General features: G+C 45.5%; 3 protein-coding genes across 3 annotated transcripts; all 3 read right to left on the bottom strand.

The window, feature by feature from the left end:
• Positions 1 to 445: 445 nt before the first annotated feature.
• Positions 446 to 3,059, bottom strand: LOC123186354 (uncharacterized). Its single transcript, XM_044598133.1, has 7 exons — positions 2,302 to 3,059; positions 2,062 to 2,214; positions 1,728 to 1,982; positions 1,429 to 1,627; positions 1,238 to 1,306; positions 823 to 1,165; positions 446 to 717 (listed from the first exon to the last, which is right to left on the bottom strand). The coding sequence occupies exons 4-7, from the start codon at positions 1,535 to 1,537 to the stop codon at positions 456 to 458; spliced, it is 783 nt and encodes a 260-aa protein (XP_044454068.1). The 5' UTR covers positions 1,538 to 1,627; positions 1,728 to 1,982; positions 2,062 to 2,214; positions 2,302 to 3,059; the 3' UTR covers positions 446 to 455.
• Positions 3,060 to 4,003: 944 nt separating this feature from the next.
• Positions 4,004 to 4,711, bottom strand: LOC123186353 (uncharacterized). The gene is made up of 2 exons (XM_044598132.1): positions 4,544 to 4,711; positions 4,004 to 4,466 (listed from the first exon to the last, which is right to left on the bottom strand). Exons 1-2 carry the CDS (start codon positions 4,610 to 4,612, stop codon positions 4,119 to 4,121), a joined length of 417 nt encoding a protein of 138 aa, XP_044454067.1. The 5' UTR covers positions 4,613 to 4,711; the 3' UTR covers positions 4,004 to 4,118.
• A 15,487-nt stretch (positions 4,712 to 20,198) lies between these two features.
• On the bottom strand, positions 20,199 to 21,207 carry LOC123186352 (uncharacterized). The gene has a single exon (XM_044598131.1). It carries the CDS (start codon positions 20,772 to 20,774, stop codon positions 20,451 to 20,453), a length of 324 nt encoding a protein of 107 aa, XP_044454066.1. The 5' UTR covers positions 20,775 to 21,207; the 3' UTR covers positions 20,199 to 20,450.
• Positions 21,208 to 21,683: the final 476 nt, after the last annotated feature.

Raw genomic sequence — 21,683 nt, 5'->3', positions numbered from 1 at the left:
CCTTGACTGATGGCCACCCAGCATAGAATTCATGGAGGCATGCAAATAATGCACTGTGGAGCTTCCAGGCTGCTGCTTCGTCTTGGTCTATATGCGGAGGAGCTAGTGCATTTGTTTGGTAGAGCGGATCAAGGAGATTAATTACTCTTAGCTACATGTCCCATATTATGACCATCCAACCTTCGGGCCGTGGTACAGCTGTGATGAACTGTCAACGAAACGAGATATGGAAAATCTACTTTTAGCATATCCAGAAGATTGAGATACCCCAAAAAAGAGTTGAAGCTTAAACTTTACCATTTGGGTGGATGTTAGATCATACTTCAGAGAATCCACAGAAAGCTGCTTCTGTATCGACACTGTGTGCAAGAAGTCAGAATCCGACAACACCATAGTCTGGTTGCACATGGAACCACATGGTAAAACAAACAGAATGAACATGGGAGTGAAAAATGTTAAACGTAGTTCAACATTTCGAGGAACATCGGAATGTGACATTGGCGATGAATACAATATCTTACTGAGAGTTCAGGCTCAAGTGGGTGCGTCCATCTTAAGAATGGGTTCTCGGTTTCGGCATCACAATCGATCTGAGCAAACCGCCGAAAAAGAATTGACATCAATTCATGACCAATTATGTTGTTGCCAGCGAGCTGATCGGGTATGACAAAGACGGTGATCTTGATAAATCTTGGTTCCTCGTGAACAATAAAGTTCCTACGAAAGAAGTGTGAGGATGCTATTAGTACGAAGAAGACTGAAAAATATGGAACAAACAATATGTATGCTAAATGAGGACACAAGAATTTTGCACACAATTACCCTGCTAGCTCGGTTCCATCAGCGTTCAACAAGTGTTGTTGAATTAGGTGAGCTACACCAGGTTGTGGAGGGCACGTGACAACTCCTCTACACCAGGGGTTTGTCTGGAATCCAGGACGAGACACATACTTGCATCCGGGAAGATCATTGCTCCTCTGGCCGAAAATGGCAGTTGTAGCATCGTTCGGGAGGTCGATATATAGTTCACTAATTCCATTTAGGTTCTGCTTTGCAAACAAATTGAGAGTTCGCGGGACGTGCCTGAGTGCGGACTCCATCCTCGGTTCAGATGGGCATTGATGGATACGCACAGTTTTTGCTCGCTTGCTTGTGGAAGTAATCCCTGCACTTATGAAAATGGATATCAGATTTTAGTAAAACGCACCAGAAAATTAGTAGAAATTGCAGAACAAACCTTCACATGGCGATAACTCCAGGCGGCAGCCCACAAAAGGAGTTGTTGCTGGAGTAGTAACACCACCATCTGCATGATTGCAATTAAGAAATAAATAAAAAACTTGACGATACACAATGCATGGTGTGCCCTATTATAAAAAAATAGGGCACAAAATAACAGGAAAGAGATGTTGTCATGTGGTGGAATACCTTTTGTAGCAGACGTAGCTCTGGGGGGGGGGACTGCATGTGCACGTGTTGTACAGCAAGTGCATATGCGAGTCCTTGCACTGTACAGCTTGTCAGCGAACCTCATCATCTCAAGCTGGATTTGCCTGCGCGTAGTTGTAATGTGTGATAGAGAACGAGCATTTAACTCCTACAGTAGGACTGTCATCTCATCACTAGCCTGTTGGGAGAGGGCGATCCTTGTGTGAGTACATGAGAAATAACTATTTATGACGGTTGATAATAATGTGTACTAAAATTGTCCATAAAGGATAACTTACCAGGTGAGGGTACTGCCTGTTTAGGTGATTCAAGAAATCATAAGGTCCAAGCATGCGTATTGTGGTCGGCATCATCTCGTGAATCAAATGGGGTGCATGAGATGGGCTGGGTAGGTCTTTGCGACTGGACTTGGCAGAGCTACCAGCACAGGACGTAGCTGGCCGCTGTGGCGACTTTGCGGTGTGCCTAGAGTCTGACTTCTCCACCTCACCATGCTTGGAACGAGCATAGCACACAAGGGAGTAGTATTGTATCTATGAAAGCAAACAGGCGGAATTAAATACGTTGGGAAAAATTTAGAAGAAAGTGCCATTCCGTGTGCGAGGCTCATACCGGAGCACTCGCGTAAGATGAGGTAGACTTCCCAACATCAGTAGCATGGATTATCATTTTACGGAATGAGTCTTGATCAAACACACTGGCCCTAGGAAGCACCGAGTGCGGCTTAGTCATCATGAAGAGATTGTGGTTGTCCAGCAAGAAAATCTGTGAGTGGGACACATTGTTAGGTCTGACACAACATAATTTTTTTTAGCTACATTGCTCAAAATCAGGATGCATATGAATCATCACCTACAGGAAGAGGTGGCATCCTACTAGGTTGGTTGCCATGTTGCCGGACCTAATATCAGTCTTGAGCCTCCTAACACTAGCAAGCATGCATTGAACCATGTACTCGCACCAATTGAATTGGCCTATGTTTTCAGTGTCCACCAACGCTCCCTAAAAATCAATACTACCATAATCATGCTTGGTGCTGGGCGCAAGGACGTGACCCATGACAAAAATAACGAAGGCAATTTGGAAGCAATCCTTCTCGAGCTTGCTTGATGATTCAGAAATATCCCTCTTAAGGAAATCTTCAGCTGCACCCAGACTGTGAACTCCTTTTTTGTCCATCCCCAAAGTAGTCTTTATAAACTTGATGGCTTCTGGTTTGATGTGGCCATCACGACCCTTGATATTCCGGTACCCACATGGGATACCAAAAATTTTGTGAACATCTTCTGGCCAAAACTTCAGTATTTTGTTCTCAGCCAGTACAATGGCCCGTCAGTGGGTGCTAACTTTGCTCATTGTCCATGCACTGAATTTGAGATTTAATTTCTGATGCAGTTGGAGATCAAGCATTCCGCCAAACCCAATGCTCTTAACAAGATATCACTTGTACTCATCGAAACTCTACATGACCTCCACGACGTGCTTGACAGATAGCCGTGATGTGGGTGATTGCAGCAATGGTCGTTCAGCACTGTGTGCAGACTCTTTGCTAATGTTTGTCATCCTCCGTGTCCGCCGCACAGCTTGCCTCATCCGACATTATGGTGCTGCAGGAGATGATTTGAAAGGAACAACATAAGCATGCATGCTGCGATGGCAAGCAAGAACGATTGGATGCATGCATAATCCATAGATGAATGGACAAAAGAAACGGATTTGATATAACTCCCCTGCGTCAGGATATTGATAGATTCAGCATAGTGAAACTAAAAACCAAACATGCCCAGAACAGCAACTCTGCAATCTACTTGGCTATGATGACAAAAAAACTACAGATATGCTAAAAATGGGGAACCAAAATCCAGCTTGTTCACTTAATGATTGAGAACAAATCCCTGGGCACTGATTGAGATAGCATTTGATATCTAAAAAGATGCACTACTATCGTTTGAGATCTACAAAAAAGTAAGTCGTCTAGCAAAACAAATCTTCAAACCCAACCATAATTGCATGCGATAGCCTAGGTACTCATATTCCAAAATAAAAAAATGGTTGGACAGGGAGTGTGGGTTGGGGGCGGGGTGGGGTGGGGGTGTACCTGAATGAGCCGCCACTCCGGGAGCCGCAAGCAGAATCGCCGGCGGTGTGGGTAGATCTGCGCGCCGGAGTTTTCCACCGAGAGGTAGAACGGCAGGTGAGGGAGAGAAAGGGCGAGTCGCTGGATGAGAGCTTGAGGATATGGATGAGCAGGGGTCTGGAGACTGGGGGGATGGGTAGTGAAGGGGCGGCAGTAAATTCAGGCTGGGCTTTGGCAGTAAATTAGGAGGTTGGGCGTTCGTGGGTCCATTGATTCGGATGCGCTGACGTGACAACACGATACAGTAATAAATTAAGAAAATGGAAGACCTATGCGGCATCATGTGTTAACAAATAAGAAATATTCCCGCAGTAATAACTTGCACCCAAAATTAGAACGAAAAATAGAACAGGACGGCAAACATATATTAAAAATACTACACATTGGCACATACGGCACACTGAGCAATTGGCGTGCTAATTATGGTAACAGGCGGGATAGATTTGAACAGAAAATTAGAGAGTGCGATTACAAGACAATAGATCTAGACCGACGACTGAACTGTTGATACATCACTAGTGCTGATGAAAGCCTAACCGCGCGGCTGGCCGAAGATTAAATACAACAGGGAGACGACAAGGATAAAGTTGGTTCCAGCCAGCAGCATCGAGGTGCGCTGGGTGTCGGACGAGCAGCAAGGAGCTTGGGCACGGGGGTGGTGGTTCGCCTGCTGCATTTGCAGCCTTACAGCTGCATGGTCCGGCTGGATCTCCCGCTGGCTGCCGTCGATGAACTCCTGCTCCCGCCTGGATCTACGCTGAACTGGAGCGGATTGGTGCATGGCCATGGAGTGATGCAGCACCTGTGGCTCAGCTAAACCGACACGGGTGAGCTCCGGCAGGTAGGTGTCCATCGTTCTCATGAACGGAAATAGCCTAGCCTGCACATAGTGTATAGATTCATGAGGACCCTGTAAATAGGACAGTAAATTGATTTGTGCATAGAGAAGGTACTTACATCTTTCCTGACGCATTTGTAGAACCATTCCCCGCACGGGAAACGAAGGTCACCACCTTGCAACGGCATTCTGTACAAGGGATCAACGGGAGCACACCGTCGGCCTGGGAGGAGGAGGAAGAGCTTGCCATCTTCTTCGTTGTGATTGCTGCAAGCGAGCTTGAAGAAGATAAGGCAACAGGTGGGAGGCTGTGGATTCTTCTCGGGGAAGGAGACAGATGTATAAGTGGGTACGGATGGATTCCGTCAGTTTCCCACCTACCATCTGAGCCCTGGCACAAGAAAGGGCGTCCCCATCTGAGCCGCTAACTCGCGCGTGACGGCCGTTGCCTTCTAACCGCATCATGGTGGGCCTTTCTTTGGAAAAAAGCATGGAATACCTGTCCAAATACGCGCTGATATACATGCAGTGGTGGGAATCGCGAGAAACGTTGACGGCTATGATATAGGGTGCATCTGAGCTTGGGCTCATAATAGCACTTTCGAGGAGAAGGGAGGGAAATGAAGTGTAAGTTTTGGGAGGAGTGGGGAAACTAAGGGCTAGTTTGGTTGCCACCTTGCGCTCCATGCCTGGAAACTTTTGCTGCCTGGCCTGCGCCTGGAATGTTCATGTTTTTTGGCTGTCCAGGCGAGCCTCGCAAGGGGGTGTTTGTTTCCTACCCTGGCCTGCTACTCTGTCTTTTAGTGATTAGAATATTTTTCTCAAAAGAGGATCGTACCTCCCTTGGATTTAATCAGTGCCAGGCTAGCCTGTGGCACATTCAGTGTTGGGGAACATAGTAATTTCAAAAAAATTCCTATGCACACGCAAGATCATGGTGATGCATAGCAACGAGAGGGGAGAGTGTTGTCCACGTATCCTCGTAGACCGTTAAGCGGAAGCGTTCTGACAACGCGGTTGATGTAGTCGTACGTCTTCACGATCAACCGATCCTCAGTACCGAACGTACGGCACCTCCGCGTTCAGCACACGTTCTGCTCGGTGACGTCCCGCGAACTCACGATCCAGTAGAGCTCGGGGAAGAGTTTCGTCAGCACGACGGTGTGGTGACGATGTTGATGAAGCTACCGTTGCAGGACTTCGCCTAAGCACCGCTACAGTATGACCGAGGTGGATTATGGTGGAGGGGGGCAACACACACGGCTGGGAGAGATCAATGATCAACTTGTGAGTCTAGAGGTCCCCCCCCCCGCCCCCATATATAAAGGAGCAAGGGGGAGGCCGGCCGGCCCTAGAGGGCACGCCAGGAGGAGGAATCCTCCTCCTAATAGGAGTAGGATTTCCCTCTTTCCTACTCCTACTAGGAGGGGGAAAGGAAGGGGGAGAAGGAAAGGGGGCGCCTGTAGGGGAACGTTGCAGGAAAAAAAAATTCCTACGGTTTCACCAAGATCCATCTAGGAGTTCATCTACCAACGAGTGATTGGATTGCATCTACATACCTTTGTAGATCACGCGCGGAAGCGTTCAAAGAACGGGGATGAGGAAGTCGTACTCGACGTGATCCAAATCAGCGGAGATCCTAGCGCCGAACGGACGGCACCTCCGCGTCCAACACACGTACGGTCAGCGTGGCGTCTCCTTCTTCTTGATCCAGCAAGAGGGAAGGAGAGGTTGAGGAAGATGGCTCCAGCAGCAGCACGATGGCGTGGTGGTGGTGGAGCTGCAGTACTCCGGCAGGGCTTCGCCAAGCACTATGGAGGAGGAGGATGTGTTGGAGAGGGAGAGGGAGGCACCAAAGATGTGTTATGAGAGGCCCTCCTTCCCCCACTATATATAGGGAGTCCAGGGGGGGCGGCCCTAGGAGATCCAATCTCCTAGGGGGGTGCGGCCAAGGGGAGGAATCCCTCCTCCCCAAGGCACCTAGGAGGTGCCTTCCCCCTTTGGGACTCTTCCCTTCTTGAACCCTAGGCGCATGGGCCTCTTGGGGCTGGTTCCCTTGGCCCATATAGGCCAAGGCGCACCCCCTACAGCCCATGTGGCCCCCCGGGACAGGTGGCCCCACCCGGTGGACCCCCGGGACCCTTCCGGTGGTCCCGGTACAATACCGGTGACCCTGAAACTTGTCCCGATGCCCGAAATAGCACTTCCTATATATAATTCTTTACCTCCGGACCATTCCGGAACTCCTCGTGACATCCGGGATCTCACCCGGGACTACGAACAACATTCGGGTTACTGCATATACATATCCCTACAACCCTAGCGTCACCGAACCTTAAGTGTGTAGACCCTACGGGTTCGGGAGACATGTAGACATGACCGAGATCGCTCTCCGATCAATAACCAACAGCGGGATCTGGATACCCATGTTGGCTCCCACATGCTCCTCGATGATCTCATCGGATGAACCACGATGTCGAGGATTCAAGCAACCCCGTATACAATTCCCTTTGTCAATTGGTATGTTACTTGCCCGAGATCCGATCATCGGTATCCCAATACCTCGTTCAATCTCGTTACCGGCAAGTCACTTTACTCGTGCCGTAATGCATGATCCCGTGACCAAACACTTGGTCACTTTGAGCTCATAATGATGATGCATTACCGAGTGGGCCCAGTGATACCTCTCCGTCATACGGAGTGACAAATCCCAGTCTTGATCCGTGTCAACCCAACAGACACTTTCGGAGATACCCGTAGTATGCCTTTATAGTCACCCAGTTACGTTGTGACGTTTGGTACACCCAAGTCACTCCTACAGTATCCGGGAGTTACACGATCTCATGGTCTAAGGAAAGGATACTTGACATTGGAAAAACCCTAGCAAACGAACTATACGATCTTGTGCTATGTTTAGGATTGGGTCTTGGCATCACATCATTCTCCTAATGATGTGATCTCGTTATCAATGACATCCAATGTCCATAGTCAGGAAACCATGACTATCTGTTGATCAACGAGCTAGTCAACTAGAGGCTTACTAGGGACATGTTGGTGTCTATTATTCACACATGTATTACGATTTCCGGATAACATAATTATAGCATGAATAAAGACAATTATCATGAACAAGGAAATATAATAATAATGCTTTTATTATTGCCTCTAGGGCATATTTCCAACAGTCTCCCACTTGCACTAGAGTCAATAATCTAGTTACATTGTGATGAATCAAACACCCATGGAATTCTGGTGTTGATCATGTTTTGCTCTAGGGAGAGGTTTAGTCAACGGATCTGCTACATTCAGGTTCGTGTGTACTTTACAAATATCTACGTCTCCATCTTGAACATTTTCACGAATGGAGTTGAAGCGACGCTTGATGTGCCTTGTCTTCTTGTGAAACCTGGGCTCCTTGGCAAGAGCAATAGCTCCAGTGTTGTCACAGAAGAGCTTGATCGGCCCCAATGCATTGGGTATGACTCCTAGGTCGGTGATGAACTCCTTCACCCAAATTGCTTCATGTGCTGCCTCCGAGGCTGCCATGTACTCCGCTTCACATGTAGATCCCGCCACGACGCTCTGCTTGCAACTGCACCAGCTTACTGCCCCACCATTCAAAATATACACGTATCCAGTTTGTGACTTTGAGTCATCCAGATCTGTGTCGAAGCTAGCGTCGATGTAACCCTTTACGACGAGCTCTTCGTCACCTCCATAGACGAGAAACATTTCCTTAGTCCTTTTGAGGTACTTCAGGATATTCTTGACCGCTATCTAGTGTTCCTTGCCGGGATTACTTTGGTACCTTCCTACCAAACTTACGGCAAGGTTTACATCAGGTCTGGTACACAGCATGGCATACATAATAGAACCTATGGTTGAGGCATAGGGGATGACACTCATCTCTTCTATATCTTCTGCCATGGTCGGACATTGAGCTGAGCTCAATTTCACACCTTGTAACACAGGCAAGAACCCCTTCTTAGACTGATCCATATTGAACTTCTTCAATATCTTATCAAGGTATGTGCTTTGTGAAAGACCTATGAGGCGTCTTGATCTATCTCTGTAGATCTTGATGCCTAATATATAAGCAGCTTCTCCAAGGTCCTTCATTGAAAAACTCTTATTCAAGTAGGCCTTTATGCTGTCCAAGAGTTCTATATCATTTCCCATCAAAAGTATATCATCTACATATAATATGAGAAATGCTACAGAGCTCCCACTCACTTTCTTGTAAACGCAGGCTTCTCCATAAGTCTGCGTAAACCCAAACGCTTTGATCATCTCATCAAAGCGAATGTTCCAACTCCGAGATGCTTACACCAGCCCATAAATCGAGCGTTGGAGCTTGCACACCTTGTCAGCATACTTAGGATCGACAAAACCTTCCGGCTGCATCATATACAATTCTTCCTTAAGGAAACCATTAAGGAATGCCGTTTTGACGTCCATTTGCCATATTTCATAATCATAGAATGCGGCAATCGCTAACATGATTTGGACGGACTTCAGCTTCGCTACCGGTGAGAAAGTCTTATCGTAGTCAACCCCTTGAACTTGTCGATAACCCTTAGCGACAAGCCGAGCTTTATAGATGGTCACATTACCATCCGCGTCTGTCTTCTTCTTAAAGATCTATTTATTTTCTATGGCTCGCCGCTTAATGGGCAAGTCAGTCAAAGTCCATACTTCGTTTTCATACATGGATCCTATCTCGGATTTCATGGCTTCTAGCCATTTGTCGGAATCCAGGCCCGCCATCGCTTCTTCATAGTTCAAAGGTTCACCGTTGTCTAACAACATGATTTCCAAGACAGGGTTGCCGTACCACTCTGGTGCGGAACGTGTCCTTGTGGACCTTCGAATTTCAGTAGGAGCTTGATCAGAAGTATCTTGATCATCAACATTAACTTCCTCTCTAGTCGGTGCAAGCACCTCAGGAACATTTTCTTGAGTTGCGCCATTTTCCGGTTCAAGAGGTAATACTTCATCAAGTTCTACTTTCCTCCCACTTACTTCTTTTGAGAGAAACTCTTTCTCCAGAAAGGATCCATTCTTGGCAACAAAGATCTTGCCTTCGGATCTGAGGTAGAAGGTATACCCAATAGTTTCTTTAGGGTATCCTATGAAGACGCATTTTTCCGATTTGGGTTCGAGCTTTTCAGGTTGAAGTTTCTTGACATAAGCATCGCATCCCCAAACTTTTAGAAACGACAGCTTAGGTTTCTTCCCAAACCATAATTCAAACGGTGTCGTCTCAACGGATTTCGACGGAGCCCTATTTAAAGTGAATGCGGTAGTCTCTAAAGCATAGGCCCAAAAAGATTGTGGTAAATCGGTAAGAGACATCATAGATCGCACCATATCTAATAGAGTGCGATTACGACGTTCGGACACAGCATTACGCTGAGGTGTTCCAGGCGGCGTGAGTTGTGAAACTATTCCACATTTTCTTAAGTGTGTGCCAAACTCGTGACTCAAGTACTCTCCTCCACGATCTGATCGTAGGAACTTGATTTTTCTGTCACGTTGATTCTCAACCTCACTCTGAAATTCCTTGAACTTTTCAAAGGTCTCAGACTTGTGTTTCATTAAATAGATATACCCATATCTACTCAAGTCATCAGTGAGGGTGAGAACATAACGATAGCCACCGCGAGCCTCAACACTCATTGGACCGCACACATCAGTATGTATGATTTCCAATAAGTTGGTTGCTCGCTCCATTGTTCCTGAGAACGGAGTCTTGGTCATTTCACCCATGAGGCATGGTTCGCACGTGTCAAATGATTCGTAATCAAGATACTCTAAAAGTCCATCAGCATGGAGCTTCTTCATGCGTTTGACACCTATGTGACCAAGGCGGCAGTGCCACAAGTATGTGGGACTATCATTATCAATCTTACATCTTTTGGTAGTTACACTATGAACATGTGTAGCATTACGCTCGAGATTCATTAAGAATAAACCATTTACCATCGGAGCATGACCATAAAACATATCTCTCATATAAATAGAACAACCATTATTCTCGGATTTAAATGAGTAGCCATCTCGTATTAAACGAGATCCTGATACAATGTTCATGCTCAAACTTGGCACTAAATAACAATTATTGAGGTTTAAAACTAATCCCGTAGGTAAATGTAGAGGTAGCGTGCCGACGGCGATCACATCGAACTTGGAACCATTCCTGACGTGCATCGTCACCTCGTCCTTTGCCAGTCTCCGCTTATTCCGCAGCTCCTGCTTTGAGTTACAAATGTGAGAAACCGCACCGGTATCAAATACCCAGGAGCTACTACGAGTACTGGTAAGGTACACATCAATTACATGTATATCACATATACCTTTCGTTTTGCCGGCCTTCTTGTCCGCTAAGTATTTGGGGCAGTTCCGCTTCCAGTGACCACTTTCCTTGCAATAAAAGCACTCAGTCTCGGGCTTGGGTCCGTTCTTTGGCTTCTTCCCGGCAGCTTGCTTGCCGGGCGCGGCAACTCCCTTGCCGTCCTTCTTGAAGGTTTTCTTACCCTTGCCTTTCTTGAACTTAGTGGTTTTATTCACCATCAACACTTGATGTTCCTTTTTGACTTCTACCTCTGCTGATTTCAGCATTGCAAATACTTCAGGAATGGTCTTTTCCATCCCCTGCATATTGAAGTTCATCACAAAGCTCTTGTAGCTCGGTGGAAGCGACTGAAGGATTCTGTCAATGACCGCGTCATCCGGGAGATTAACTCCCAGCTGAGTCAAGCGGTTATGCAACCCAGACGTAGTGAGTATGTGCTCACTGACAAAACAGTTTTCCTCCATCTTACAGCTGAAGATCTTGTCGGAGACTTGATATCTCTCGACCCGGGCATGAGCTTGGAAAACCATTTTCAGCTCTTCGAACATCTCATATGCTCCGTGTCTCTCAAAACGCTTTTGGAGCCCCGGCTCTAAGCTGTAAAGCATGCCGCACTGAACGAGGGAGTAGTCATCGGTACGTGCCTGCCAAGCGTTCATAACGTCTTGTTCTGCAGGGAGAATAGGTGCGTCACCTAGCGGTGCTTGTAGGACATAATCTTTCTTGGCAGCTATGAGGATGATCCTCAGGTTTCGGACCCAGTCCGTGTAGTTGCTGCCATCGTCTTTCAGCTTGGTTTTCTCTAGGAACGCGTTGAAGTTGAGGACTACGTTGGCCATTTGATCTACAAGACATATTGTAAAAATTTTAGACTAAGTTCATGATAATTAAGTTCATCTAATCAAATTATTCAATGAACTCCCACTTAGATAGACATCCCTCCTGTAATCTAAGTATAACATGATCCGAGTTAACTAGGCCGTGTCCGATCATCACGTGAGATGGACTAGTCAACATCGGTGAACATCTTCATGTTGATTGTATCTTCTATACGACTCATGCTCGACCTTTCGGTCTTCTGTGTTCTGAGGCCATGTCTGTACATGCTAGGCTCGTCAAGTCAACCTAAGTGTTTTGCATGTGTAAATCTGTCTTACACCCGTTGTATGTGAACGTTAGAATCTATCACACCCGATCATCACGTGGTGCTTCGAAACAACGAACTGTCGCAACGGTGCACAGTTAGGGGGAACACTTTCTTGAAATTATTATGAGGGATCATCTTATTTACTACCGTCGTTCTAAGAAAACAAGATGAAAAACATGATAAACATCACATGAAATCAAATAATAATAGTGACATGATATGGGCAATATCACATAGCTCCTTTGATCTCCATCTTGGGGCTCCATGATCATCTTGTCACCGGCATGACACCATGATCTCCATCATTGTGTCTCCATGAAGTTGCTCGCCAACTATTACTTCTACTACTATGGCTAACGCGTTTAGCAATAAAGTAACGTAATTTACATGGCGTTTCTCAATGACACGCAGGTCATACAAAAAATAAAGACAACTCCTATGGCTCCTGCCGGTTGTCATACTCATCGACATGCAAGTCGTGATTCCTGTTACAATAGCATGAACATCTCATACATTACATATAGACCATTCATCATTCATCACAACTTTGGCCACATCATATCACAAAGCACTTGCTGCAAAAACAAGTTAGACGTCCTCTAATTGTTGTTGCAAGTTTTACGTGCCCGAAATAGGGTTCTAGCAAGAACGTTTTCTTACCTACGTGAAAGCCACAATGTGATTTGTCAACTTCTATTTACCCTTCATAAGGACCCTTTTCATCGAATCCGCTCCAACTAAAGTGGGAGAGACAGACACCCGCCAGCCACCTTTATGCAACTTGTGCATGTTAGTCGGTGGAACCGGTCTCACGTAAGTGTACGTGTAAGGTTGGTCCGGGCCGCTTCATCCCACAATACCGTTGAAGCAAGATAAGACAAGTAGCGGTAAGAAAGTTGACAACATGAACGCCCACAGCAAATTGTGTTCTACTCGTGCAAGAGAACTACGCATAGACCTAGCTCATGATGCCACGGTAGGGGAACGTTGCAGAAAACAAAAAATTTCCTACGGTTTCACCAAGATCCATCTAGGAGTTCATCTAGCAACGAGTGATTGGATTGCATCTACATACCTTTGTAGATCACGCGCGGAAGCGTTCAAAGAACGGGGATGAGGAAGTCGTACTCGACGTGATCCAAATCACCGGAGATCCTAGCGCCGAACGGACGGCACCTCCGCGTTCAACACACGTACGGTCAGCGTGACGTCTCCTTCTTCTTGATCCAGCAAGAGGGAAGGAGAGGTTGAGGAAGATGGCTCCAGCAGCAGCACGACGGCGTGGTGGTGGTGGAGCTGCAGTACTCCGGCAGGGCTTCGCCAAGCACTATGGAGGAGGAGGATGTGTTGGAGAGGGAGAGGGAGGCACCAAAGATGTGTTATGAGAGGCCCTCCTTCCCCCACTATATATAGGGAGTCCAGGGGGGCGCCGGCCCTAGGAGATCCAATCTCCTAGGGGGGTGCGGCCAAGGGGAGGAATCCCTCCTCCCAAAGGCACCTAGGAGGTGCCTTCCCCCTTTGGGACTCTTCCCTTCTTGAACCCTAGGCGCATGGGCCTCTTGGGGCTGGTTCCCTTGGCCCATATAGGCCAAGGCGCACCCCCTACAGCCCATGTGGCCCCCCGGGGCAAGTGGCCCCACCCGGTGGACCCCCGGGACCCTTCCGGTGGTCCCGGTACAATACCGGTGACCCCGAAACTTGTCCCGATGCCCGAAATAGCACTTCCTATATATAATTCTTTACCTCCGGACCATTCCGAAACTCCTCGTGACGTCCGGGATCTCATCCGGGACTCCGAACAACATTCGGGTTACTGCATATACATATCCCTACAACCCTAGCGTCACCGAACCTTAAGTGTGTAGACCCTACGGGTTCGGGAGACATGTAGACATGACCGAGATCGCTCTCCGGTCAATAACCAACAACGGGATCTGGATACCCATGTTGGCTCCCACATGCTCCTCGATGATCTCATCGGATGAACCACGATGTCGAGGATTCAAGCAACCCCGTATACAATTCCCTTTGTCAATCAGTATGTTACTTGCCCGAGATCCGATCGTGGTATCCCAATACCTCGTTCAATCTCGTTACCGGCAAGTCACTTTACTCGTGCCGTAATGCATGATCTCGTGACCAGACACTTGGTCACTTTGAGCTCATAATGATGATGCATTACCGAGTGGGCCCAGTGATACCTCTCCGTCATACGGAGTGACAAATCCCAGTCTTGATCCGTGTCAACCCAACAGACACTTTCGGAGATACCCGTAGTATACCTTTATAGTCACCCAGTTACGTTGTGACATTTGGTACACCCAAAGCACTCCTACGGTATCCGGGAGTTACACGATCTCATGGTCTAAGGAAAGGATACTTGACATTGGAAAAACCCTAGCAAACGAACTATACGATCTTGTGCTATGTTTAGGATTGGGTCTTGTCCATCACATCATTCTCCTAATGATGTGATCTCGTTATCAATGACATCCAATGTCCATAGTCAGGAAACCATGACTATCTGTTGATCAACGAGCTAGTCAACTAGAGGCTTACTAGGGACATGTTGGTGTCTATTATTCACACATGTATTACGATTTCCAGATAACACAATTATAGCATGAATAAAGACAATTATCATGAACAAGGATATATAATAATAATGCTTTTATTATTGCCTCTAGGGCATATTTCCAACAGCGCCGCCCCCCTCTCCTAGTCCAATTCGGACCAAAGGGGGAGGGGGCGCGCGGCCTACCCTAACCGGCCCCTCTTTCTCTCCACTAGGGCCCAACAAGGCCCATTAACCCCTGAGGGGTTCCGGTAACCCCTCCGGCACTCCGGTAAAAATCTCGATATCACCCGGAACTCTTCCAATGTCCAAATGTAGGCTTCAAATATATCAATCTTTATGTCTCGACCATTTCGAGACTCCTCATCATGTCCGTGATCATATCCGGGACTCCAAACTACCTTCGGTACATCAAAACATATAAACTCATAATACCGATCGTCACAGAACTTTAAGTGTGCGGACCCTATGGGTTTGAGAACTATGTATACATGACCGAGACACGTCTTCGGTCAATAACCAATAGCGGAACCTAGATGCTCATATTGGTTCCTACATATTCTACGAAGATCTTTATCGGTCAAACCGCATAACAATATACGTTGTTCCCTTTGTCATCAGTATGTTACTTGCCCGAGATTCGATCATCGGTATCCCAATACCTAGCTCAATCTCGTTACCAACAAGTCTCTTTACTCATTCCGTAATGCATCATCCTGCAACTAACTCATTAGTCACATTGCTTGCAAGGCTTATAGTGATGTGCATAACCGAGAGGGCCCAGATATACCGAGAGGGCCCAGATATACCTCTCCGACAATCGGAGTGACAAATCCTATTCTTGATCTATGCCAACTCCACGAACACCATCGGAGACACCTATAGAGCACCTTTATAATCACCCAGTTACGTTGTGACATTTGGTAGCACACAAAGTGTTCATCCGGTATTCGGGAGTTGCATAATCTTATAGTCATAGGAATATGTATAAGTCATGAAGAAAGCAATAGCAGTAGACTTAAACGATCAAGTGCTAAGCAAACGAAATGGGTCAAGTCAATCACATCATTCTCCTAATGATGTGATCTCGTTGATCAAATAACAACTCATGTCTATGACTAGGAAACTTAACCATCTATGATCAATGAGCCAGTCAAGTAGAGGCATACTAGTGACACTATGTTTGTCTATGTATTCACACATGTATTATGTTTCCTGTTAATACAATTCTAGCATGAATAATAAACATTTATCATGAAATAAGGAAATAAATAATAACTTTATTATTGCCTCTAGGGCATATTTCCTTCATCCAGGCGGGAGACATCGGATGCCTGGGCCAGGCTGATAACCTTGCCTGGACAAAAAAACTTATTTTATTCATCTTCACCAGGCTAATCTCACGGGTGAGGTAGCTAGACCAGGCAGGTATTTTTTTGTCTCTGGCGCAAACCAAACAGCTACCAGGCAGCATCCAGGCCAGGCCTATAGTGGCGTGGACATCAACCAAACTGACCTTAAAACACCGCTTGCTTAGAAAACCGAAATACGTGGCACTTGCACAAACTCCTTTGCAAACCAATGCGGTTGGTTTCTTCCCTGCCCTCCGCCCACACGGGACCCCTCTTTTTCCCAATGGGGTGCCGACGCACCCACACCCGACCCAACCCCTTCGCTTAGCCCCTCACCGCCCCGTTTGAAAATGGGAGGTAATTGGGAATGCTTTTTGAGATGCCCTGAGAGCATTTCCAACTACTGCCCTATTTTAGGGCAGTAGTCGCTTTATGGCCATTTGAAGGGAAAACCCCCCTCCAAGAGCTGCCCATATTTTTATACACATTTAACATTTTTCAAATGCTTGAGTAACATTTTTCAAATACTTGTTATATATTTTTGAAATGTTTTATTAATTTTTTAAAATACATGATCAAAAAAATCATTTTTAATACATGGTTACCAGTTTTTCTATATACATTTAGCATTGTTAAAATGCTTGATCAACATTATTCAAATACTTGTTCAACACATTTTCAAATGCTTGATTAACATTTTTATATGCATGATAAAAAAACATCATTTTTAATACATGGTCAACATTTTTTATATACACATTTAATTTTTTTTCAAATGCTTGATCACATTTTTATATACATGATAAAAAAATTCATCATTTTTTCAATACATGGTCAACATTTTTGCTATATACATTTAATATTTTTGAAATGATTCATCAAAAAATTCAAATACTTGTTTAATTTTTTCACATGCTTGATTAACATTTTGGTCAATACTTTTTCTATACACATTTAACATTTTTAAATGCTTGATCAACATTTTTGAAATACTTTAATTTTTTTCAGATACTTGATTAACATTTTTTAAATACATCAAATTTGTATGTATTTTTCTGTATACGTGATAAACATTTTCTCTATAGGGGCGCTCCAATCGAAAAGAGATTAGGAGCAAACGGTACACAGTCCGGACGGAAATTGATATTGCTCTTTTTTTGATATTGCTTATTCAGTGGCAACAATCCACTAGCCTGCTTTGACTTGGGCCGGGTAACTTCTCTTGTACACAGGCAGCACGCGGTTTGTCTCAAAAATAAAGTCAGAACACGCTGTAGCTATTTCCCGCTCGCAGTGAGAGGTAGCAGCGGCTGGCCTCTGCAGCAGTGCCACTGCCCAGCCCAGTAATGTAGCAGCAACGTGTTTTTTCCTCTGTTTTGCGACGGATTTCTTATACGTCTAAACCATTTTTATGCACATTTAAAAATTTCCAAAAACATTATTAACATTTTAAAAATTAAATATTTAAAAAAATTTCTGTATAAGGGTTATCTTTTTTTCCAAATACACATGAAACATTTTTTCTGAATGGTACAATACATTTTGTTAAGTTGTGCGAAAATTACGTTTTATAATCCTTTAAAAACCATAAACATATTTTTGAAACACTTGAACATTATTTAGAATGTAGCATACCTTTTTTGAAAGTATCATAAGTTTTTTTTGAATTACCTGACATTGTTTTACTATTGATTTTTTTTTGAAATGTGTGAACATTTTTGAATGTCTGATACTTTTGTTGAATGGTACCAACATTTTCTAAAAGTCGAGTGACCATTTTTTTCATTGTAGGTACATTTTTTAAATGTGGTACGAACACTTTCCTAAAAGTTAACTATATTATGTTTTGTAAAATATTTACTTAGTATTTTTTAAATAAAATAAAAATAAAACATGCACATGATATCACCGTTATGAACTAACATGGCTCTTGGGCCAGCACACTACTAGCTCCCTGTAGGCGAGCCAAGCTACTATCTTGCATAGAGCCAGACATAGTCGCGCCCGACAGAGCATGATTCTTTTGATCACTAATTAGACAGTATCCCTTGTAGAGGTCACTCCCACCTTCTTTGATTGTGACAAGTAGCACACCGCATGTGCGCCAATTGTCGCTACCTTGGAGTTTTGTCTTTTTTTGTAGATTTATTTTAAAACATTTTATCTCTTGAACTGTGCGTTCAAATCATAAATTGTTTTCACCATTACATTTCTGTCGACCAGATGTTCGAAAAAAGATACCATGTTAATATATTTCAACAAAGTTTTGTAACAAAAAGGGAAATCAAAATGGCTGAAGAACAAAAACAAAAGAAATTTGAAAACAAAACAATAGCAAAACCAAAAATAATAATTCAAAAACCATACACCGAAGCACAGTTGAGCGTTTCACTTGTTTTTGGAAAGCACACATGTGCTTTTCCCTTCTTGGAAAGCATAGTTGTGCTTGTTGCGAGAAGCATAGGCTATGTTTTATCTCCGAAAGCATGGGCTGTGTTTTTTCCATTTTTCTGGAAGCACAACTGGCTCTTTCCTTTTCAAGAAGCATAGGTGTGCTTCTCGTGGAAACATAGATTGTCCTTCTCGTAGTAGTACAAGTCTTCCCTTTTTGGGAAACACAATTATGCTTTTCCCAGCACAAATGTGCTTCTTGCGAAAAAAGCACTTCATCCTCAAAAACAAGTTGCACCAAAACCTAGGAAAACCAGGAAAAGGCTGAAAAGCTGAAAAAACCAAACAAAACTAGAAAACCCAAGGGTCTGCCTAGCATGCAGCACGTGGCGGCGGTAGGGGCGCACCAAGTGATGTGCTTCTAGCCACCAAAAATTATCGATGGGTCACCCAAGAGGGTATCCCCTGATTAGTTAGTCTCCTATTTTTTTAAGAATACTAGCAAGATGCCCATGCATTGCACGAAAAATTAAGATGCATTTGTATGAGTAGTTTATATTGTGGGAGAAAATGATGAACAAGAGAAAGCCTTATTTGTAAATGTGGAGAGGGGTGTGGGTATTTTTTTGCAAAATTGCCATAGTTTCTTTCCTATCAGTCAGATATAAATCGGACGGACTATATTGCAGGATGACGGAACATCATCATCACCAACTCTGTTTTTTATAAGAGTAGAGAAACATGAGTCCTCCTACTCGGGACTCGGCACAAGATGAAACTAGCTTAATTTTTTTTGGGTCAATCTGTTTTCTCTTACATTTTTCTCGGGACTCGGGGGGGTTGCCCTCCAGCGAACGATTGGTTCGCTAGGGGAGGTACTTTCCAGCAAACGTTTTGAGTGGTTCACTCGTTGCCTCCTCCAGCACGACTCTCGTTTGGCCCAGAGGCCCAATTTACCTTTTTCCGGAAAAATGTCATCAACAAAAAAGACCCTAATTGTCATGATCTAACCAATGAAAAATTGCCATACTAATTCATTAAAAATGGCATCTCCCCAGTTTCGTAAAGAATACAATGAGTATGATTAAAAATGGTTGCATGAACTGCAAAAATAAAAGAAATTCATTCTAAACTTTAAAACTGTCATCCGGGGATAAAAATGCCATGAACATAAGAAAGCGCAAAGTCCATAATTCAAGAAAATTTTATGCTTTGAATAAAAATTGTCGTGCTACTTTATAAAACTACCATCCTCTAGATAAAAGTTTTATCCGGATAAGCATGAAAAAAAACCCTACAATGCCACTAAAAAATGCCATCCTCTCAAACATTATTTTTTTCATCCTATTTGTAATAAACAAATGGTGTCCTCTCAATAATTAAAATGTCATCCTATTATTGATAAAAATGGCATCCAATAAAAATGTGAGGCGCTTAGTAATAAAAACTGCCATGCCAACAAAAATGTGCACATATATGAATCGTCCAGTTAGGACTCGTCTGATTATCAGCATTAATCTCAGACAAAGGCAAAAAATCTTCAGTCATCGACCTCATGAATCTGGATTGCCTCGTCAAAATGTTTGTTCAAGGTGGGAATGTCCCGTTCTATCTAAATTCCTTGCAGTCCTCCACCGGCTCTGGCCATCCAACTTACGATAGACCGGTCCTTGTCCACTCTGACTCGACAGACGCACTGTCCATCTTCTCAAATGATCGGCTCTGCATACGGGCATTTAACTGCTGAGATTAAGTCACTCACGTTGGATAGAGAGTTTGTTTCTGAGAAAGTTAGACGTGGTCAGAATAGAATAGCAGATCGACTGGCATGTCACACTCTTGTGCTTCTGTGTGTATCGAGGACTTGTGTCTCTTGATTGTAACTCTATAATCTTGGAATAAACTCATTATTACCGCGTAAAAAAATGAAACATTTAATTTGAGATAAAGGAAGAGCACTCAGCGATCCATCTCATGAATCTGTATTGACTCGTCGAAATGTTTGTTCAAGGAGGGAATGTCCCGTTCGATCTAAATTCCTTGCAGTCCATCTTTCACAAAAGATTACAAAATGCACAAATCAAGCTCGACTGAAAATGGCGAACCACTAGCCTATCGAAGAGGAGCTCCGCCAGACCAGAGCGCGGAGACCTGATCAACTCAAGAATGCAACCAAGAACCATCTACCTTGACGATGAGGCATGAATCAGTAGGAGACGTCGACGAGGGCCAGCATGGCCTGCGCGACGAGCTGTCCCGCCGGCCGTGGCCGTCTCTGCACGGGGCGGAGGGCAGAGTACTGGTGGTCCAGCTGCGGCACCGGCGCCCTCTGCCGGCGGCCACTCAGCAACGCGCGCAGCTCGGCGTCGAAGTGCGCCGCGGCCGCCCGGAGCGTGGCGCAGACCCGCGGCAGGTGGCGGAGCAGCGGCAGCGTGAGGTTGAACGGCCACAGCAGGATGGAGAACTTGAACGCGTGCAGGAACCCGCCGACGAGCGCAGGCACGGCGAGCAGCACCACGTGCACCGCCATCGTCGATCCCCCCAACAACTCTTCCACCACCGCCGCCACCGCCACCGTCGTGGTGCTCCTCCTACATGGCCGGCCGGTCCGTCTGCCTCTGCCTGTGCGCGGCGACGTTCTTGAGGTGGTGGTACTGCTCGCCGGTGGCTGCCACGGACCAGATCGATCGACGGACCGGTCGGCGAGCGATGGCGAAGATCGAGAAAGATTCTACGGAATCGAATAAGTAGGAGTAGTATATATGGACGCTCTCGATCGTGGACAAATACTGGTGGACAGCTCAGGTGCTTCTCAGGGCATGCGGCCGGCGACGTTGTTGTTGGTTAGCGTATGTCTCGCCGGTCGCCACGAATGGATTTGGCGTAAGACTTGGCAGTTGGGGAGTCGAGATATTCTCGCCAAATCTCAATCGATCCATACGACATTTCCCCTGTGGTGGGGCACCGCCACCGGCCGGTCGTCACCGGCAATTATCCGTGTGGGCAGTGAGGACGGTGCTGGCGTGCTGCCATGTGCGACAGTGCGAGGCAGATCGTTGTCGCGGTCATATTTTTTCGTCAGCCATGCGGCCCACTTCCAACCAACTTCGGGCTGAGCTCTGCCGCGGCGTATTTGAGATCCGACTTCAAAGCTGGGACGAACGGACCGGTCAAAAAAATCACTCTACTCGAGGGGCCATTATTCTCGGGTTGTCCGGCGCCCCTCATATTCAGTTCAAATGTAGGATGGATATGAGACGGCTCGGGCGCGTCCACGGCGTTAGCCCGGCCTACCGCCGACCCCGATCCATCCCTATAAAAACCCTAATCCGGAAACCCTACACTTAATTGGTTCTGCTCTGCTCCGTCTCTTCTCCTCTTTCCCGATTCGATCCAATCCAATCTTCGGTGAGCATGCCGAGCTACAGCAGCCGCTCCA

This window comes from Triticum aestivum, chromosome 2A (assembly GCF_018294505.1).
Source record: "Triticum aestivum cultivar Chinese Spring chromosome 2A, IWGSC CS RefSeq v2.1, whole genome shotgun sequence".
In the NCBI taxonomy this organism is placed as follows: domain Eukaryota; kingdom Viridiplantae; phylum Streptophyta; class Magnoliopsida; order Poales; family Poaceae; genus Triticum; species Triticum aestivum.
The sequence above is the reverse complement of the archived record's forward strand: the minus strand, read 5'-3'. Positions and strand labels throughout refer to the sequence as shown.

Excerpts from the sequence above, each read along its gene's own strand:
- LOC123186352 (XM_044598131.1), bottom strand. The coding sequence starts at position 20,774 with ATGGCGGTGCACGTGGTGCTGCTCGCCGTGCCTGCGCTCGTCGGCGGG.
- LOC123186354 (XM_044598133.1), bottom strand. The coding sequence starts at position 1,537 with ATGATGAGGTTCGCTGACAAGCTGTACAGTGCAAGGACTCGCATATGC. Across the intron at positions 1,307-1,428 it reads AGCTACGTCTGCTACAAAAG|ATGGTGGTGTTACTACTCCA; the intron begins GTATTCCACCAC and ends GCAATCATGCAG. Across the intron at positions 1,166-1,237 it reads GGAGTTATCGCCATGTGAAG|GGATTACTTCCACAAGCAAG; the intron begins GTTTGTTCTGCA and ends TCATAAGTGCAG.
- LOC123186353 (XM_044598132.1), bottom strand. The coding sequence starts at position 4,612 with ATGCCGTTGCAAGGTGGTGACCTTCGTTTCCCGTGCGGGGAATGGTTC. Across the intron at positions 4,467-4,543 it reads ACAAATGCGTCAGGAAAGAT|GCTAGGCTATTTCCGTTCAT; the intron begins GTAAGTACCTTC and ends CACTATGTGCAG.